The sequence below is a fragment of the Phialemonium atrogriseum genome (genome assembly GCF_030411735.1).
Source record: "Phialemonium atrogriseum strain 8032-3 unplaced genomic scaffold QBC33scaffold_2, whole genome shotgun sequence".
In the NCBI taxonomy this organism is placed as follows: Eukaryota; Fungi; Ascomycota; class Sordariomycetes; order Cephalothecales; family Cephalothecaceae; genus Phialemonium; species Phialemonium atrogriseum.
In genome coordinates this window covers 2006209-2020244 of record NW_026848139.1, presented here as the reverse complement: position 1 = coordinate 2020244, position 14036 = coordinate 2006209, and the positions used below count along the sequence as shown (strand labels likewise).

General features: G+C 55.6%; 6 protein-coding genes across 6 annotated transcripts; all 6 read right to left on the bottom strand.

Moving 5' to 3' along the window:
* Positions 1-204: 204 nt before the first annotated feature.
* On the bottom strand, positions 205-1062 carry QBC33DRAFT_171859 (uncharacterized protein). The gene is made up of 3 exons (XM_060422335.1): positions 817-1062; positions 656-766; positions 205-591 (listed from the first exon to the last, which is right to left on the bottom strand). The coding sequence occupies exons 1-3, from the start codon at positions 997-999 to the stop codon at positions 436-438; spliced, it is 450 nt and encodes a 149-aa protein (XP_060288172.1). The 5' UTR covers positions 1000-1062; the 3' UTR covers positions 205-435.
* A 192-nt stretch (positions 1063-1254) lies between these two features.
* Positions 1255-1920, bottom strand: QBC33DRAFT_592765 (uncharacterized protein; the record flags this gene model as incomplete). Its single annotated transcript, XM_060431696.1, has 1 exon — positions 1255-1920. A coding segment is annotated over one exon (618 nt), but the record flags the coding sequence as incomplete, so codon positions are not given.
* Positions 1921-2126: 206 nt separating this feature from the next.
* QBC33DRAFT_555114 (uncharacterized protein) lies at positions 2127-3606 on the bottom strand (the record flags this gene model as incomplete). Its single annotated transcript, XM_060429597.1, has 2 exons — positions 2127-2406; positions 2456-3606. The coding sequence occupies 2 exons, from the start codon at positions 3604-3606 to the stop codon at positions 2127-2129; spliced, it is 1431 nt and encodes a 476-aa protein (XP_060288170.1).
* Positions 3607-5242: 1636 nt separating this feature from the next.
* QBC33DRAFT_444234 (DHHC palmitoyltransferase-domain-containing protein) lies at positions 5243-7249 on the bottom strand (the record flags this gene model as incomplete). Its single annotated transcript, XM_060424262.1, has 2 exons — positions 5243-5980; positions 6029-7249. The coding sequence occupies 2 exons, from the start codon at positions 7247-7249 to the stop codon at positions 5243-5245; spliced, it is 1959 nt and encodes a 652-aa protein (XP_060288169.1).
* A 695-nt stretch (positions 7250-7944) lies between these two features.
* Positions 7945-10265, bottom strand: QBC33DRAFT_525265 (putative mfs multidrug transporter protein). Its single transcript, XM_060426800.1, has 4 exons — positions 9764-10265; positions 9567-9698; positions 8995-9511; positions 7945-8935 (listed from the first exon to the last, which is right to left on the bottom strand). The coding sequence occupies exons 1-4, from the start codon at positions 10136-10138 to the stop codon at positions 8193-8195; spliced, it is 1767 nt and encodes a 588-aa protein (XP_060288168.1). The 5' UTR covers positions 10139-10265; the 3' UTR covers positions 7945-8192.
* A 239-nt stretch (positions 10266-10504) lies between these two features.
* Positions 10505-13247, bottom strand: QBC33DRAFT_171731 (uncharacterized protein). Its single transcript, XM_060422334.1, has one exon. It carries the CDS (start codon positions 13130-13132, stop codon positions 10571-10573), a length of 2562 nt encoding a protein of 853 aa, XP_060288167.1. The 5' UTR covers positions 13133-13247; the 3' UTR covers positions 10505-10570.
* Between the last annotated feature and the right edge of the window lie 789 nt (positions 13248-14036).

Below are 14036 nucleotides of genomic sequence, written 5' to 3'. Positions count from 1 at the left end.
GGAATAGTAGCCAATGCAGGATTGGGAACGCGAAAATGGTGTCCCTGACACATGGACAGAAATTGAGAGAGCAGAGATGCGTGGAAACTGGAGTGGGAGGTCAAATACTCCGGGATTCCGAGGACCTGATGCAGTTGTTCTTCCGGCCAGGGTATGTTCATTGGCCCTGAAGAGTCCACATGCAACCTGCAAGCCACATTCTTGATGGTGTGCCTCCAGCCATAGAGAGTACACATAAGAAAGTGGCAGATATTAAGCAGAGACTTTGACAACCAATGGGTGTGTGCCTGGGAGATTTTACTCCACCATTCACCCCCAAGGGGATGTTAGACGGATTCCCCCCCTTATCCCCCCTCCCCTTATTTTATGAGGTTCGTTTAAGATCTTCGCAACCAAGACCAAGAAAAGTTGCAAGGTCTGACAAGATGCAGCCAGCTAATAGACGCCATTCCTGAAGTCGATAACGATAGCCTTCTCAACCAACCCGTCAAGGCTCTTGACGAAAGCCTGGTGGATCGGATCCGTCCCGACGTAGTAGTCCCTGTCCTCAGCCGAGGCAAACTCGACGATGAACCCATGGGTTATTCCATTCTTGCTTGTCATTAGAAAACAGAAGAGGAAGATAGCATAGCATGTATAAACGATGATATCTTACCTGCCGTCCTTCAGCCGAGTTGTCCTTCCCACCTTGCAAGGACGTGATGTAGGGAGTCTGGGTGGTTGGATGGATGCAAGCGTCCTTCAGCGAAAGGAAACGCGCACATGCCTGCATAATTAGATATCTTCCGGAAGCAATATGGCTTTCTGGATACGCACAGCGTGGACATGCTCAGGGTTTGCATCTGCTTTGAACTGGAAGAGGACAGTGTGGGTGACAGTCGTGGTTGTCGTCGGGGCGGCGCGGAAGGAAACATAATCATTGGATGTGGATAGGCTTGCAATTAAAAAGAGCGTGAGAAAAATAAGCACGGATGCCACGATGTTCTGGCTTCTGGCCATTATCGCGAGATTGCAGAAGCAGAGATGATAGAGGTTGTGGTTGTTTTGTCGTCAATTTTAGCTTTCAAGCCAAGATGGAAATGAAACCAGCCAGCGTATACATTGTGGTTAATCTAGACAGCTCACATTGGCTTAGACCACATGACCTGAACTAGCGCCAAGCATCTAGCGCACACCTAGCGCATATCTACAGCTAAAGGAGAAGATACATACAAAACGCATTGAAGAATTCTGTACTTCTTTGTCATCTGTTTCCTCAGTCACCCTCTTATCAATGACCAGTGATTGTTGGATGATACTTGCTTACAGCCACAAAGGACTCGAGAAACCCCGACACACTGGAGCATTTTGGGTTTGTTGCATATAAAAGAACCAAACCCCGACTTCGATCTCAGTTACACCCCCACAACCCACCACGACACTCAGGAACAAATCCTCCATAACCAACCCGCAATAATGACCTGCACGATCAGCATCTGGAACCCCGGCATTGACATCGAACTTGTGATAACCACATACACCTGGAAAGCATCCAAGCCAGACCCTCCCCCCACCTTCGCGGCCATGCTGTGCCGCTTCTTCCTGTGCCTCGGGCTCCTCGTCGCCGTCGCCTACATCCAGGCCGCAGCGCTGTGCGGCGTCGCGCTGGCCGTCTGCGACGCCCTTCTCTGCCGGCCGCCCGTCAACTGGTACCGGGTGCTCCGGCTGATAACAATTCTCGGTTCGGTGCCGTGGTTCTACCAGTGGCGCGAGTGGGTAGGGTTGAATACGCAGCCAGTTTTGGTCGTTTTCCATGGCTATGTGGGGAACACAGTTGCGTCCTGCAGGGGTAGGCTGGGAGGGGTGCAGAATTTGGGTGTCCCGGGTGTGACGGAGGAGGAGGAGGAGGAGGAGGAGGAGGAGGAGGAGGAGGAGAGCTGAGGTAACACAGTGAGGTTGGCGTTATATCAAAAGCAAAGAGGTGGCAGATCTCGAGTGCTTTGTTCACATCGGTATCAGTCAGGTAGCTGAATATATGCTTTTTAAACTGAGGAGGCTCTCAGGGTAAAACAGATGGGTAGTCATTACACAGTGACTTCTTCAACTGGCTCTTAGCTCTCTAAATGTGCATAGGGCATATAGATATGTTACACATAAAATGCCATCATCGTGACAGCAACAACAAGCGGTAGGTTCCATGACACAAGTAGTAGGGCCGACGCCGCGTCCTTCGGGGGATTGAGCGTATGGCCCTGGCAGCTGTACGCCCCGGGGAACGCCACCGTCTCGGACCTCAGAGCATCGAGCCGGGAGCAGTCGAAAGACGGGTCTGTTGACCTGACAGTGAAATTCTGCAGGACTATGGGTAGCGATCGGAGATGTGCTTCTGGGTCTTCCTCCTCAGCCCAAAGGTCGGTGAAGCTTTTGCTGTCAAGGTTGTTAGCCATCTCTCCAAAACCAGGTACGTGGTACTTACAAGAAGGTGTCGTTAATAGCGGCGTCGATAGCCAGGGTTTCCATGTGGAAGGGATACCACTGCCACTGATCTACGCTGTTGTTGAACGAGCCGGGACACTCGAGTAGTGTGAGGGTGTCGTTGGCGCTTCGCACGGGGAACTGACTTAATACAAGCAGCGGGTTGTCCCTGATCAAGACATCGGCGAGATCCCACTCCCAAATATTGTGCCCGTTCCAGGGCACAAGGGTCTTCAACCGCGCATTGTCGCGAACCTCGAGGCGCTGCACGGCCGTGAAGCTGAAGTGCAGGTACTCGACCGAGTTATTGACGGCAATGAACTCGTGCACGTCGAAAGATCGGCATGGCGACACGTGCTTGACGCCCGTGATGCTGAGCTTCCCCACGACCTGCTCTGTCGTGCCGATCCCTGGTCCCCCCCATGTGGACAGCGTCAGGTTGCCGTTGCCATGGATGCGCACCTCCCCCACGTGGCCGGTGTTAAGGAGTACGTCGTTGAGGTTGGGGAGCTCGGCGAGCTCGATCAGCGACGCATCGTAGAGGTCCACCAACCCGGAGAGGCTTGCGAGGCCGACATCCCTGACCACAACGGCGGGATCGGTCGTGTCTGTGAGGTACTTCAGGCCGATGTCACGATCCTTATCTGTGCTGTCCGCGCCAATAGACGCCTCGAGCAGGCGTGGGGCGGAAACGAGACTGAAGTTGCCGACCGAGTTAATGCCTTCGAGGTGCAGGTCGACGAGGGACGGCAGATCAGACATCTCGAGGGCACCGACAACGATCTTCAGCTTTGGCAGCGCGATGGACTGCAGGCTGGATACGGAGCTAATGACAAGGCTACCACCAACGAAACTAAGCGTCTTGCTAGAGATGCTAATTAGGGTCGTCGCATCCGCGGTGTCGGAGTGGCCGGGAAGAGTGGCCCGTAGCGACCCAAAGACTTGCAGGAGACCGTCCAAGGTAATGTTGCTTGATGCTGATGGGGATATGTTGACGTCGCCATTGAACTGCTCGCATTTGGTCAACTCGTCGGCGTCCGCCTGTGAATTGACGGTGAATGGGCTGCGAAGACGGCAGGCTTGGGCGTTTGCGGCCACGGCAAACAGGGACAGCGGAATAGTCAGCCATAATAGTGGCCGTTTCCATGACATCGCCGTCATCCTACTATCTCTTTGCTTTGGACAGCAGCCGATGGTGCTAAAATGAGAACCACGGGAATACTGTAATTACATATTTGTAGTATGGCCGCCTGACGCCAAGAAGCGACCGGGGCAGTGTGAGTGTGAGTGGGCTGATTGGTCAGATCTCCGTCCTCATTTCGCCAAGGACTGTGAAGGATTCAAGGGGCGCATTCTCGAGTCGTCATTTCGGATATCAGGTGCCGCCATCCGAGCGAGCGTTGTGGATGGCTGGCTACTGTTTTTGGCTTTTCAGTCTCGGCCTCAGGTCTAACTGGATCTTCCAGATCAGGCTTGGGGTTTATCGTGGATGCTGTGGCCCGATCTTTCGCCTCGTCTCCTAGGGCAGGGACTGGAAAGTCTAGCCCGGCAGCTATGGAAACCTGCATGTCCTTTGTATCCGATTTGCGCTGGAGCCTATCCTGTACTTGCGGAATATTGTTCTGCCTGGGCACTGAAATGTCAATCTACCACCAAACTCCAATTTCGTTTCCTTGGTTTCCTTGGTTTCCTTGGTTTCCTTGGTTTCCTTGGCTTCCTTGGCTTCCTTGGCTTCCTTGTTTCCCTTGGCATAGGAAAAATGCTGACGTGGAGACTGATTAAGGTTGAAGGATTGCGGCCGATCTTGCCCAAGTTTTGTCGCTTCTCTGTCCCGTGTCATGACTTGTGCAGTTTTCGGTTAATGAGAACCACAACACACAGTTCAAGCTAGCTAGAGATCTACCCCATTGTTCCATTGGCACTGACTTTTATAAGACCACGATGACTAGAAAGAGCCAGAGTTAATTAGTTCGATGAGTCGAACCCCGTCATCACAAAAGTACTGGAATGTCTTCGCCTGCCTGCCCAGGCGGCCAAGCCGGCAATTATCGAGTCCCTTGCAAGCTCAATCAGCCGCATATAAATTATTGAGGTGGCGCATAAGGCAGTCTCGCAATCAGGACGTCCCCAGAACCGTCGAGGATGAAAATACCATCACCGTCAGGGATGGCCAGCGTGCTCCCCTTCCGCAACGCCAGCTTCTCCCCGGCGCCAGTTCTCAATTTTATTTCCCCTTCCAGGGCCACCAAGATGGCAAAACCAGGCGAGCCTCACCAATGGCATGCAGCATCCCGGGCGGGACATAAACAGTCTGATGCGGCAGCACATCAAACCAATGCATCCTCCCCAACAGCGACCCAGCCTCCTGCAAACGCACCACCTCCATCAGCTCCTCCGCCCCCACATCCTCCCTCAGCCCAAGATACACCTCCCCCGGCGCAAGCACATACCACGCTTCGGCCTTCCCGTGCCTCGCGCCGTCAACATGTCGCCCAGCCCAATCTCGGCCCGGGTGCGCGTGCACGGGGCAGACGCTGCCCCGACATCGAGCAGCTTGACGAGGATGCATCGTGTCGGCGGCGTGGGCAGCCACGGCCGAGGTTCCGAGGAGGCGGCCGTCGGGGAAGGGTCGTCATTCCTAGCTTGTGAGGTGGCGGTGCGCGCAGCTGTGGTAGGGCGGTCGGTCGTGCGTGAGCAAAAGTGGATGCCTAGGAGACTCCACATTCTGTTGCACGCTGAAGTACGTACGCGGTGAAGTCGTACGCAAGGAGACCAGTCCCTGATATCCTCATTGCGCCGGAGTGACATGTTGCATTTCCATTCCCTGCTGATCGTCGTTGGAGTCTGCCCCGAGTCGACCTCGTCCGATACCGAGACGCTGATCTCCATGCACATACTTCTTCTTGAAATGATAGTAGGTCGGCGGCCTGGGCCTGCACAAGACTGCAATCCAATTGCTCACCCAGTTTCCCTGGGTAAAAGCCCGGTATCGATCCTTTTTAGAGAACTTGCGAGAGGCCAAATACTCTCTGGTCGTCTCGCCTCGGGACATCAAGAAGACGTGATACCCTGTGAGGGCTGCAGGGTAAAGGAACCCGAGAAATCCGTAAATGACCATGGCGAAAGCGATGGGGAAATCATTGATGGCACGGCCAAATGATACGCCTTCCCTGTCCATGGAGACCAGTATCTGGGCTAAAGACGCGCCGAGGAGGTAAGCGGAACCAAGTGCCGCTGAGACGAGAAAGGTGAAGAAATAGCGGTAGTTCCGGCGGCCGACGCAATTGTTTATCCAAACACAATGGTGGTCGGCTGTCTCGATGCAGTTGTCACACAGACGACAGTGGTGAGCTCGCGGAGGCCGCCAGATGTGGCATGTTCTGCAGTACTTTGTCGGCACTTCCATGGCTGCCGCCGAAGACCCTGCCGACTTGACGAGGGTCCACTCTGTATTAGGTGGCGCCAACCGAAGGGGGTCCTCGTTCTCATCAGGTTGAGGGTTCTTGTGAAGACTTCGGGGCAAGATCTAGGCAATGGTCAATATGCTTCTCTGAGAAACTATCGGGTGACTTACTCCAGGATCAGATCCAGAGGCGTGGAGGAATGATGACAGACATATATAAAACAAGTACGCGAAAATGACCGGAATCGCTGGCGAGATGTTGTGCCAGAGCCAAGGTGCTACAAAGACGAAGAATAGCACCGCGGGAAGAACAACAACGAAGCCCGTAGCAATGTTGACTGGACGGTGTCTGGCGTTCTGCAGCCTGCCGCCTAGGCAGAAGGCAGTGTTTCCTTCGAAGTACTCAAAGTTATTGCCAAGACTATGTCGGTCAGGTTTCGTAAGCTTCGTCTTGGTCTCGGTCTGTGGAGCAGCAGAATTGGTTGGAGTGAGTCGAGGCGATGATGCAGCCGACTCCAATTTCTCGCGGCCGGGCTTGCTGCCCCGGTTGCTCTTGCTAGGAAGAAAACTTGACCTGAAAGAGCGGGGTGACTTGATAGGACTGGGCAACCTGCCTGAGTTTTTATAGCTCTTGTCTATATTGAGACTCAGACCTCTGCTCTCAACAGTCTTCTTCTGAAGGGGTCGGACACTTTCGGACAGACTAGCTGTGGGATAGTGGCTCCGAGTCGGATTGGTCTTTGCGATGCGATCCAGAGTATTCTGTTCGGTTACCTCGGTTCCGTGCGAGGGAGGACGCAGGTCCTCGACGTCGTCAAGCTGCCGCGCCAGACCTTGGATGGATATGACGCTCTGTCGCGTGGCACCACCGCTCGCTTCCACTCCTGAATCCTCTGTGGCTCCCTTCTTACGACCTATAATAGTAGGCGGCCGCACACCTCCTCGCTGCGCCTGCAACTTCTGCGAGCTCATCGGGTGAAAGAAGGCGTGAGAGGTGAGAGAGGGCACATGACTCCTGCTTGTAGTAGGGCTGGCGGGTCGCCCAGAAACCGTGTCGCCGCTGCTCGCGACACCGGTCCCTCGCTTCGAGGCCGACAGGCCTCTCTTTAATGGTTGGATGTGGGACAACACCCCTCCTGGACCCCTGCTTGAGGAGATGCCTGTTCTGGCGGATCCGGGTCGAGAAACGGTTTCGGAAGGTAAAGCGCTCCTCCTGGCACTTGTCGTGCTGTTGTTCTGCGCATTGCCATCTCTCCCATCGTCAGACCCGACGTCTGTCATTCGCGAGGATATTATGCTGGGGGGACCGCTAGTGGTTCTTGGAAACTGGGGAAAAGTGTCATCGTCCTCGCCCCGCGGACCGGGCCGCGCGGCCCCGTCGTTTAAGGCCATGGTGGCGTCGTGCCTAGCCTTGACTCGGCGCTGCGGATTTCTCAGAGGCTACTATTATTCCAATGTCCTCCTCGCGATAACATGCTTCCAACCGTCTGCGAGGATTGAGTCGACGAAAGCGAAGACGCGTCGGCGGGTGCGAATGAAAAGGTTCCCTGGCGTGTCGCGGAGCCCAGGCGCGTGGACGAGGCTCGAGCCGGTATCTGTGGCGGTTGAACAGGTCGCGTAACACGGGAATTACGGAGGAGTATCGGCGGCGGTTGTTTGGGGGGGGGGATATGAAAGGAGGTGTCGCGTTAAGGAATGGAATTGCGGTTCTATCAACAAAGGCCATGTCACCAGAGACGGGAAAATGGCGATGCGGCAGCAAAGAACCACGTCCTTTTGCCGCGAATTTCCCGTTGCTTAGCTAATCTCCCACCAACAACCTGACCACAGGCATGAATTCTTGCAACCAAGATTTTGGAACCAAGTTTTGGGCAGCCAAAAAAAGCAGGCCTACTTCAACCCGTCGAAGGACCATTTCGGTCCCTGAACAATCTAAGATGGCTTATGTAGCTTAGGGCCTTAGGTGGGTTGCAGGGGTCCAGGATACCAGAAATAACTAGCCGTGCTAGCTTCCTTCTCCCATCCACTTAGACTGATTAGATCCATCAGTTCGCGGCGAGCTAAGTTTCCTCCTCAAGGGTCAGTCATTACATGCGTATATATGCGTGTATTGTGCTTTGCTTTGAATCTATTTTATCTCAGCTAGTCTCTTACATTGAAGCCCTTTCTAATTAGGTATCCCACGTTCGAAACCGAAATCCACCCTGCGACGCCATCAGCCGACAAGAAATCAACGTCAATGCATGGAGACACCACCATCGCTGCCAATGCGTAGCCAAAGCACTATTAAACTGGAAGTACATAGAATCGATCAACTGCACCCCGCGACCCCCTCTCACCTCTGTGCCCTCACAGCCTTAACGCCCTCATCCTGCTTCTCTCGCTCATCCACGGTCGGACTCTCGCCCCGTCGGTCCTGCTGCACGAGACCCTGTTGCGTGACATGCTCCTGGTTAAGTGTATACCCCTTGATCGTCACGCTGAGGACCGTCGAGAAGGCCGCAAACGCCAGCATGCTGACCCAGATCGTCCGTAGGGCGTCGTTGTACGCAACGACGAGGTCGTGGCGGTCCGGCCCTGCCGGCATCTGCTTGATGATCTCGACGACGATGGTCGCGTCGCGGCTGAACTGGTCGGCCCGGGACGCGAAGGCCGCAATGCCGGCGAGCTTGCGCTTGAACACGTTCTGGAAGATGACGCCCGAGATGGCGACGCCGATCGATTGCCCGACGGTGCGCAGGAAGCTGAAGAAGGCGGCCGCCTGGCCGTTCAGGGCCGGCTCGCACGCCGCCTGGATGGACAGTGCCATGGCGGGGAAGAGCATCCCCGTGCCCATTCCGACAGGCACGTTCAGCCAGATCCAGGCCGCGACACTGGTCTCGGGCTTGAGCAGGAGGAGGAGGCCGCAGCCGAGGGTCGTCAGGATCCATCCGATCCAGACCGACCACCGGTAATGGCCCGTGAGGCTTGCTACGATGCCAACCACCATGCCGCCTGGGGCCACGGTCAGAGTCTCGGGGAGCAGGGCGACGGCCGACGTGATGGGCGAGTAGAACTTGACGCCTTGGTAGTACAGGGCTGGGAAAAGAAATTCGTAAATTAGATGCTGCACGTCTTAGGATGGATCCACAACTTACGCATAAAGTAAAGGAGCGACCACAGGAGCATGCCGTGGAGGATAGTCATGATATAGGTCACAATCATGTCCCAGTTGTTGAACAGGCCCCTGTGAATTATGGGCTCCCTTGCGATTCTCGCCTCGTACCATCCAAAGACAACAAGGCCTGCAGGCCCAATCAGAAGCGGTAGGAGTACTCTCCACGAGCTCCATTCGTACATGACGCCACCGGTCGTTAAGCCGAACAGAAAGCCGGTCGAGGTGGCCGTGAACAAGATGCAGCCAATCCAGTCGAATCGGCCGAGCTTCTGCAAGATGTGGCCGGGGATCTTGGCCTGGTGAAGAAAGAGGACAACGAAGAAGATGCCTAGCGCAATGACAGGTAGGTTGATGTAAAATATCCATCTCCAGGTGACGTTCTGGGCGAATCCGGCCCCGATCAACGGTCCTGTAACAGTCCCGACGCTCCACATGGCCGAGAGCAAGCTGAGCCAGTTCCCGCGGAAGGCGAGGGGGACAAGATCGGTGACAACAACCTGTGGCCGCGACAGTCAGCGCTCAGGACCAGCCGAAGGTGTTGGGACGTCGTACCTCTGTGAGGGCAAGCAGACCACCACCACCGACGCCCTGGATAGTGCGGCCAACTAATATGACCGTAAAGTTGTTCGCAAGAGCTGCAATAAGAGAGCCCGCAGCGAAAAGGGCGGCTGTGACGTAGATCATCTGACAGCCCAAAGGGACCAAGCTTGCTCAGTCTTCGGTCCCGTCATGCGGGAAAGGAGACTTACGTATTTTCGGCCGAAGATGCTACTTAGCGAGGCGACAGTCGGTTGCAAGACGGTGCTTGCAAGCAAGAAACTCGTCCCGGACCAGAAGGCTTCCAGAGCTGTTCCGCCAAGGGCTGAGCTTATGGTCGGAAGGGCAACGGAGATAGACGTGGCATCGAAGGCGATGGCGAGGGCCACGGTGCAAAGGGCCAGAAAAGCCAGCAAAAACTCTCTTGTAGGCCTGAAGACCTGCTTGTCGTTGACGATTTCGACCGTGCCAACATTGGCGACGGTAGAGAGGAGATCCTCCTCCGGCGTGAGAGGCTCCTCTTGCGTGGTGGACATGCCCCTGTCAGACTCATTGCCCCTGTCCTTGGGTTCCGTTGTAGAAGACATTCTGAAAATTCGGCAGGTCCAGGCTCAATAAGGGCCCTCAGCACGTTGGGCCGCAAGGAGAAGAAGGTAGAAGACCGTTGGGTATCCAAACCACACCCGAAGATTGCATCATGAGGGAAAGAGAAAAATGTAGGAGGAACCAACTGATGCCTACTCGTACGGACGTAGGTAACTCAAAGCACGGGCTCTGTGCAACTCCTGCACGGCCCAGGTGGAAACATGCATTCCTCCGATGGGGGGCAGAGCGGGCGAAATATCCCTCCGAGGAGCAAGCGGAACCGAGGTGTCAGGGGGGCCTGTCTGCCCCCCATAAATCAGTTATGCTGAACGCCTACAGCTAAACTCGAAGTTTTATTTATCAACATATATTAAATACCTCAACCAACTTTGTAGGCAAGCCTCATTTCAAGCTTAATCATGCTGATTGCCGGCTTACGATCTAGGAAGCCCCAGGCTGTAGAAGTCTAGTTGAAAGTCGCCATTTAGACCATCATCATCACGCAGCCACGTGCTCATATCCTCCTCACCGTGCCCTTTCCCTCGCCTCGCAGTTTCCGTCACAGTTCCACGCCCGCCGTCGCCGGCACATGCACATGCACAAGCCTCGCGCCGGTGAAGCTCCATCACCTCGCAGCATATGGCCAAGGCGGTGCGCGCCGCCCCAGCGATCGCCCAGTCGGCGTCGCGGGATGATCTCGACCCGTCACCGCGATGCCCCTGCTGCTGTACCATGGCCCCAATGAACGCCTCGGCGCACGAGAAGAAGACGAATTCGCGCGCCGAGTGCGCCCCTCCCGACGCCCGCACCCGCCGCTCGAACGTCCCCACCGCGCCCCGCAGCACGTCGCGCAGCTGCTGCCGCGACGCCCCGCCGTCCAGCGTCGGGAACGCGTTCTCCTCTAGCTCGCCCATCAGATCCACGCACAGGGCCGCCGTGGCCTGGCGCTGCACCAGCGCGAAGTGCCCGTGCCCGTGGATGCGGAGTGCCGCGTAGGCGTCCTGGTCCGGCTCGGTGCTGGTGGATTCGGATGTCGATGGTGTCGTGGCCTTGGGCTGGTTGGTTGTTGTCGCCGTGGCGCCCGGATCCGCCTCGGCGGATGTGGATGCTGGCAGCGGCGGGTATGCTAGGAGCAGCGTAGACACCTCGAGGCGTGCCCTGCGCGAGTAGTAGTATGCCGGTTTGCCCGTGGCCTGGTCGGCGAACGGCCCGTGGAGCGCAAGCACAAACGGGCGGGTGAACATGTCCAGAAGCTTGATCTGGAAATTGGTGGGCTTGGGCGTCGACGCGAGGCGCAACGTGTCCAGGTCGGCGCAACAGGCGTCGTTCATCTCGGCTGCGAGCTGGTGGCTGTCGTCATACGTCCTGGTGGCACCGGTGGCGTTGACGAGGTGCAGGATTTGGAGACGGAGTCGCTGCGTCCGGGCCAGAAGCACGAGGAGCGTTGATGACGTGGATTTCACGGGGCAGTCGGACAATTCCAGGCCCAATGCAATGTCCTCGTCCGGGATGTTGGACGGCGCCTCGCAGTCATAGCTCTCGGGCGCGAGAGGGGCCGGCAGTCCTTGATCAAAACATAGCTGCAGGGACAGCTCAAGCATGGTTGCCCACAGCCGCCGCCGAATCTCGGCTTCTCTTGCGGACATGCCGGGGGAGCGGATGCGCGGTTCTCGGTGCAGGCCCATCTGGATCGCCATGCGCGTCAGATCATGCCCTCTTGGGAACCATTCGGTGTCGCTCAAAAATGCATCATGATGATGGTGGTGCGTATGGCGCGCTAGAGCAAGGAGACACGCGATCTGGGCCATGTCCAAATCTGGACGCGAGCCTTGACCCATCTTCCATGTGAGCCACTGCTTACCATGGGAAATCCAGCTGCCCGCCTGCTTGCGGAGGGAAACGTCGAGATTGGCACATGTGCAAGATCCAATAGCAATGGCAACAAGGAGCTTGCATTGGAACGGCTCGTCCGGATCCTCGGACCGCGACGTGGAGCTTGTCCAGAAGCGTTCATGGTCGCGCAGAAACGATGGCACGTGGAGGATGCGCAGCACCGACTCGAAAGTATTGATATATGCATTGAGGAGGACGTCGCATATCGGGCGCGACGGCAACAAGTCTCGTACTGCGCAAGGGGTTGAAGGCGCAGTTGGAGGCCAGCCCGATGTTCTGGTGAGAGCTCTGCACTCGCGCTCATGCTGGTTGACGCGCTCCAACCTTGTGAATCTCTCCATTAGAGGCTGCACCGATTTCTGCTGGGGCTGCAGGGGCACGAAGCTGTCATGAAGTGAACGGCTTGCAATGCCGTGGACAAGAAACTGCAGCTTTTTACATCGTGCAAATACGTCGTACCAATGATTCTCACACTCGCTCCCGCTGGACTCAACGGCAACTCGAGGCTCCGAGCCTGGACCTGAGCCCGAGCCTGAGCCTGAGTCCAAACTCAACGATAACTTCCGGTGCTGGTTTGACGTCCTGGCAGACCGGGAGCTCATGCTTGTCCAGGTAGGTGATTTGCCGAAAAAGGACGGGCTCGTCGTAGGCGAGTCCCCGGACCTGCGTTTGGCACGAGAACAGCCAAAACCAAAGTGGTCCAAGTCCTGGTCGATGTCGATGTCGATGAAGCCTGCTTCGGCGTCATCCTGGTGTAGAGGCGTCATCATGTTAAAGGGAAACAATCCCAGATCTGGAGCGTGTCTTTCAAGACCGGAGACTTCATGACTTAAGTCCAGGATCGACCGACAGTAGCCTACCTGACCGCGTACTCCGTACTCCATGGGGTCATCGAGGTGGCCGTCGTAGACCGGACTCGGGTTCGGGTTGTTATTGTCGGCGTCATTGTCGTTGTCGCCGTTATTGTACACGCATCGCAGGGGCGTCTGTGACCTACTGCAGGGTCCGCAGGGACGAACAAGGTCGCACCGGATCTTTCGCCGACGACACTCCGTACATGCCACGGCAGGCCGCCGTCGCTTGTGTGCCGGACCGGGGTTCATGCTCCCGAGAACCGACAGCCTGGATAGATTGGTGTCAGGCCTTCCAATCCTCCAACGAAAATCCAGGGTCCAGTACGTCGGCTGTACTCGGTTCGACGAGGCAGCTCCGCGGATAGTACCGATTAATTAACGGGGAGTATTCGCTCTAAGTCTCAGCGATGGTGGATATCATATCGTACTGCCGCGTGAGCATCGACAGCTAAACACAGACCCCAACGTGGCAACACCAATGCCAATTTATCCTTCTCAGCTGAGATCGGCACCAGAATGCCCTCCAAGCGCCCCAGCACCACCCCAAATTCTCCTGCAACACATGCACGACTGCCATGACCTGGAATCCTCCCACAGCTCAGACAATCCAGACAGAAGGTGGGCCAATGGGAAGAACAGGCCAGAAGGACAAACTAACAATGGTATCACTCCTATCGTCTTACACCAGGAAGTGATTCCTACGGATAAAGCTGTGAGAAGCTCTGAAGGGTACTACTGTATGTACATACATACATACCTGTACTTACCTACATACATACCTACCTACGTACCTACCTACCCAACCCGCATGCAGAGGCTTACCTGTCTTACCTTATGCACAGGTCCAAGGTCCACATATCGCACACGCGTCTCTTATAAGTGGGGGGTACGGATTCAGTCCAGCTTTACGGACGTATAAAATCCCAAAAGAACAGCAGATATTAATAGAAAGCTTTCAATACATAAGTCTTATAGAGTAGGTAGCAGTAGGTAGCTTTTGCTCGTTGCCAAGTAAGATATAAGGCTTGGCGAATTTAACCAATTTCACACCCCTAACTAAACGATACTTGCATATCTATTTACATTTTGACACGCTATCTATCACAAGTTAAACCCCTGTTGTGCAGCTGCAAAAGCTGTAAATCCTTTCGGC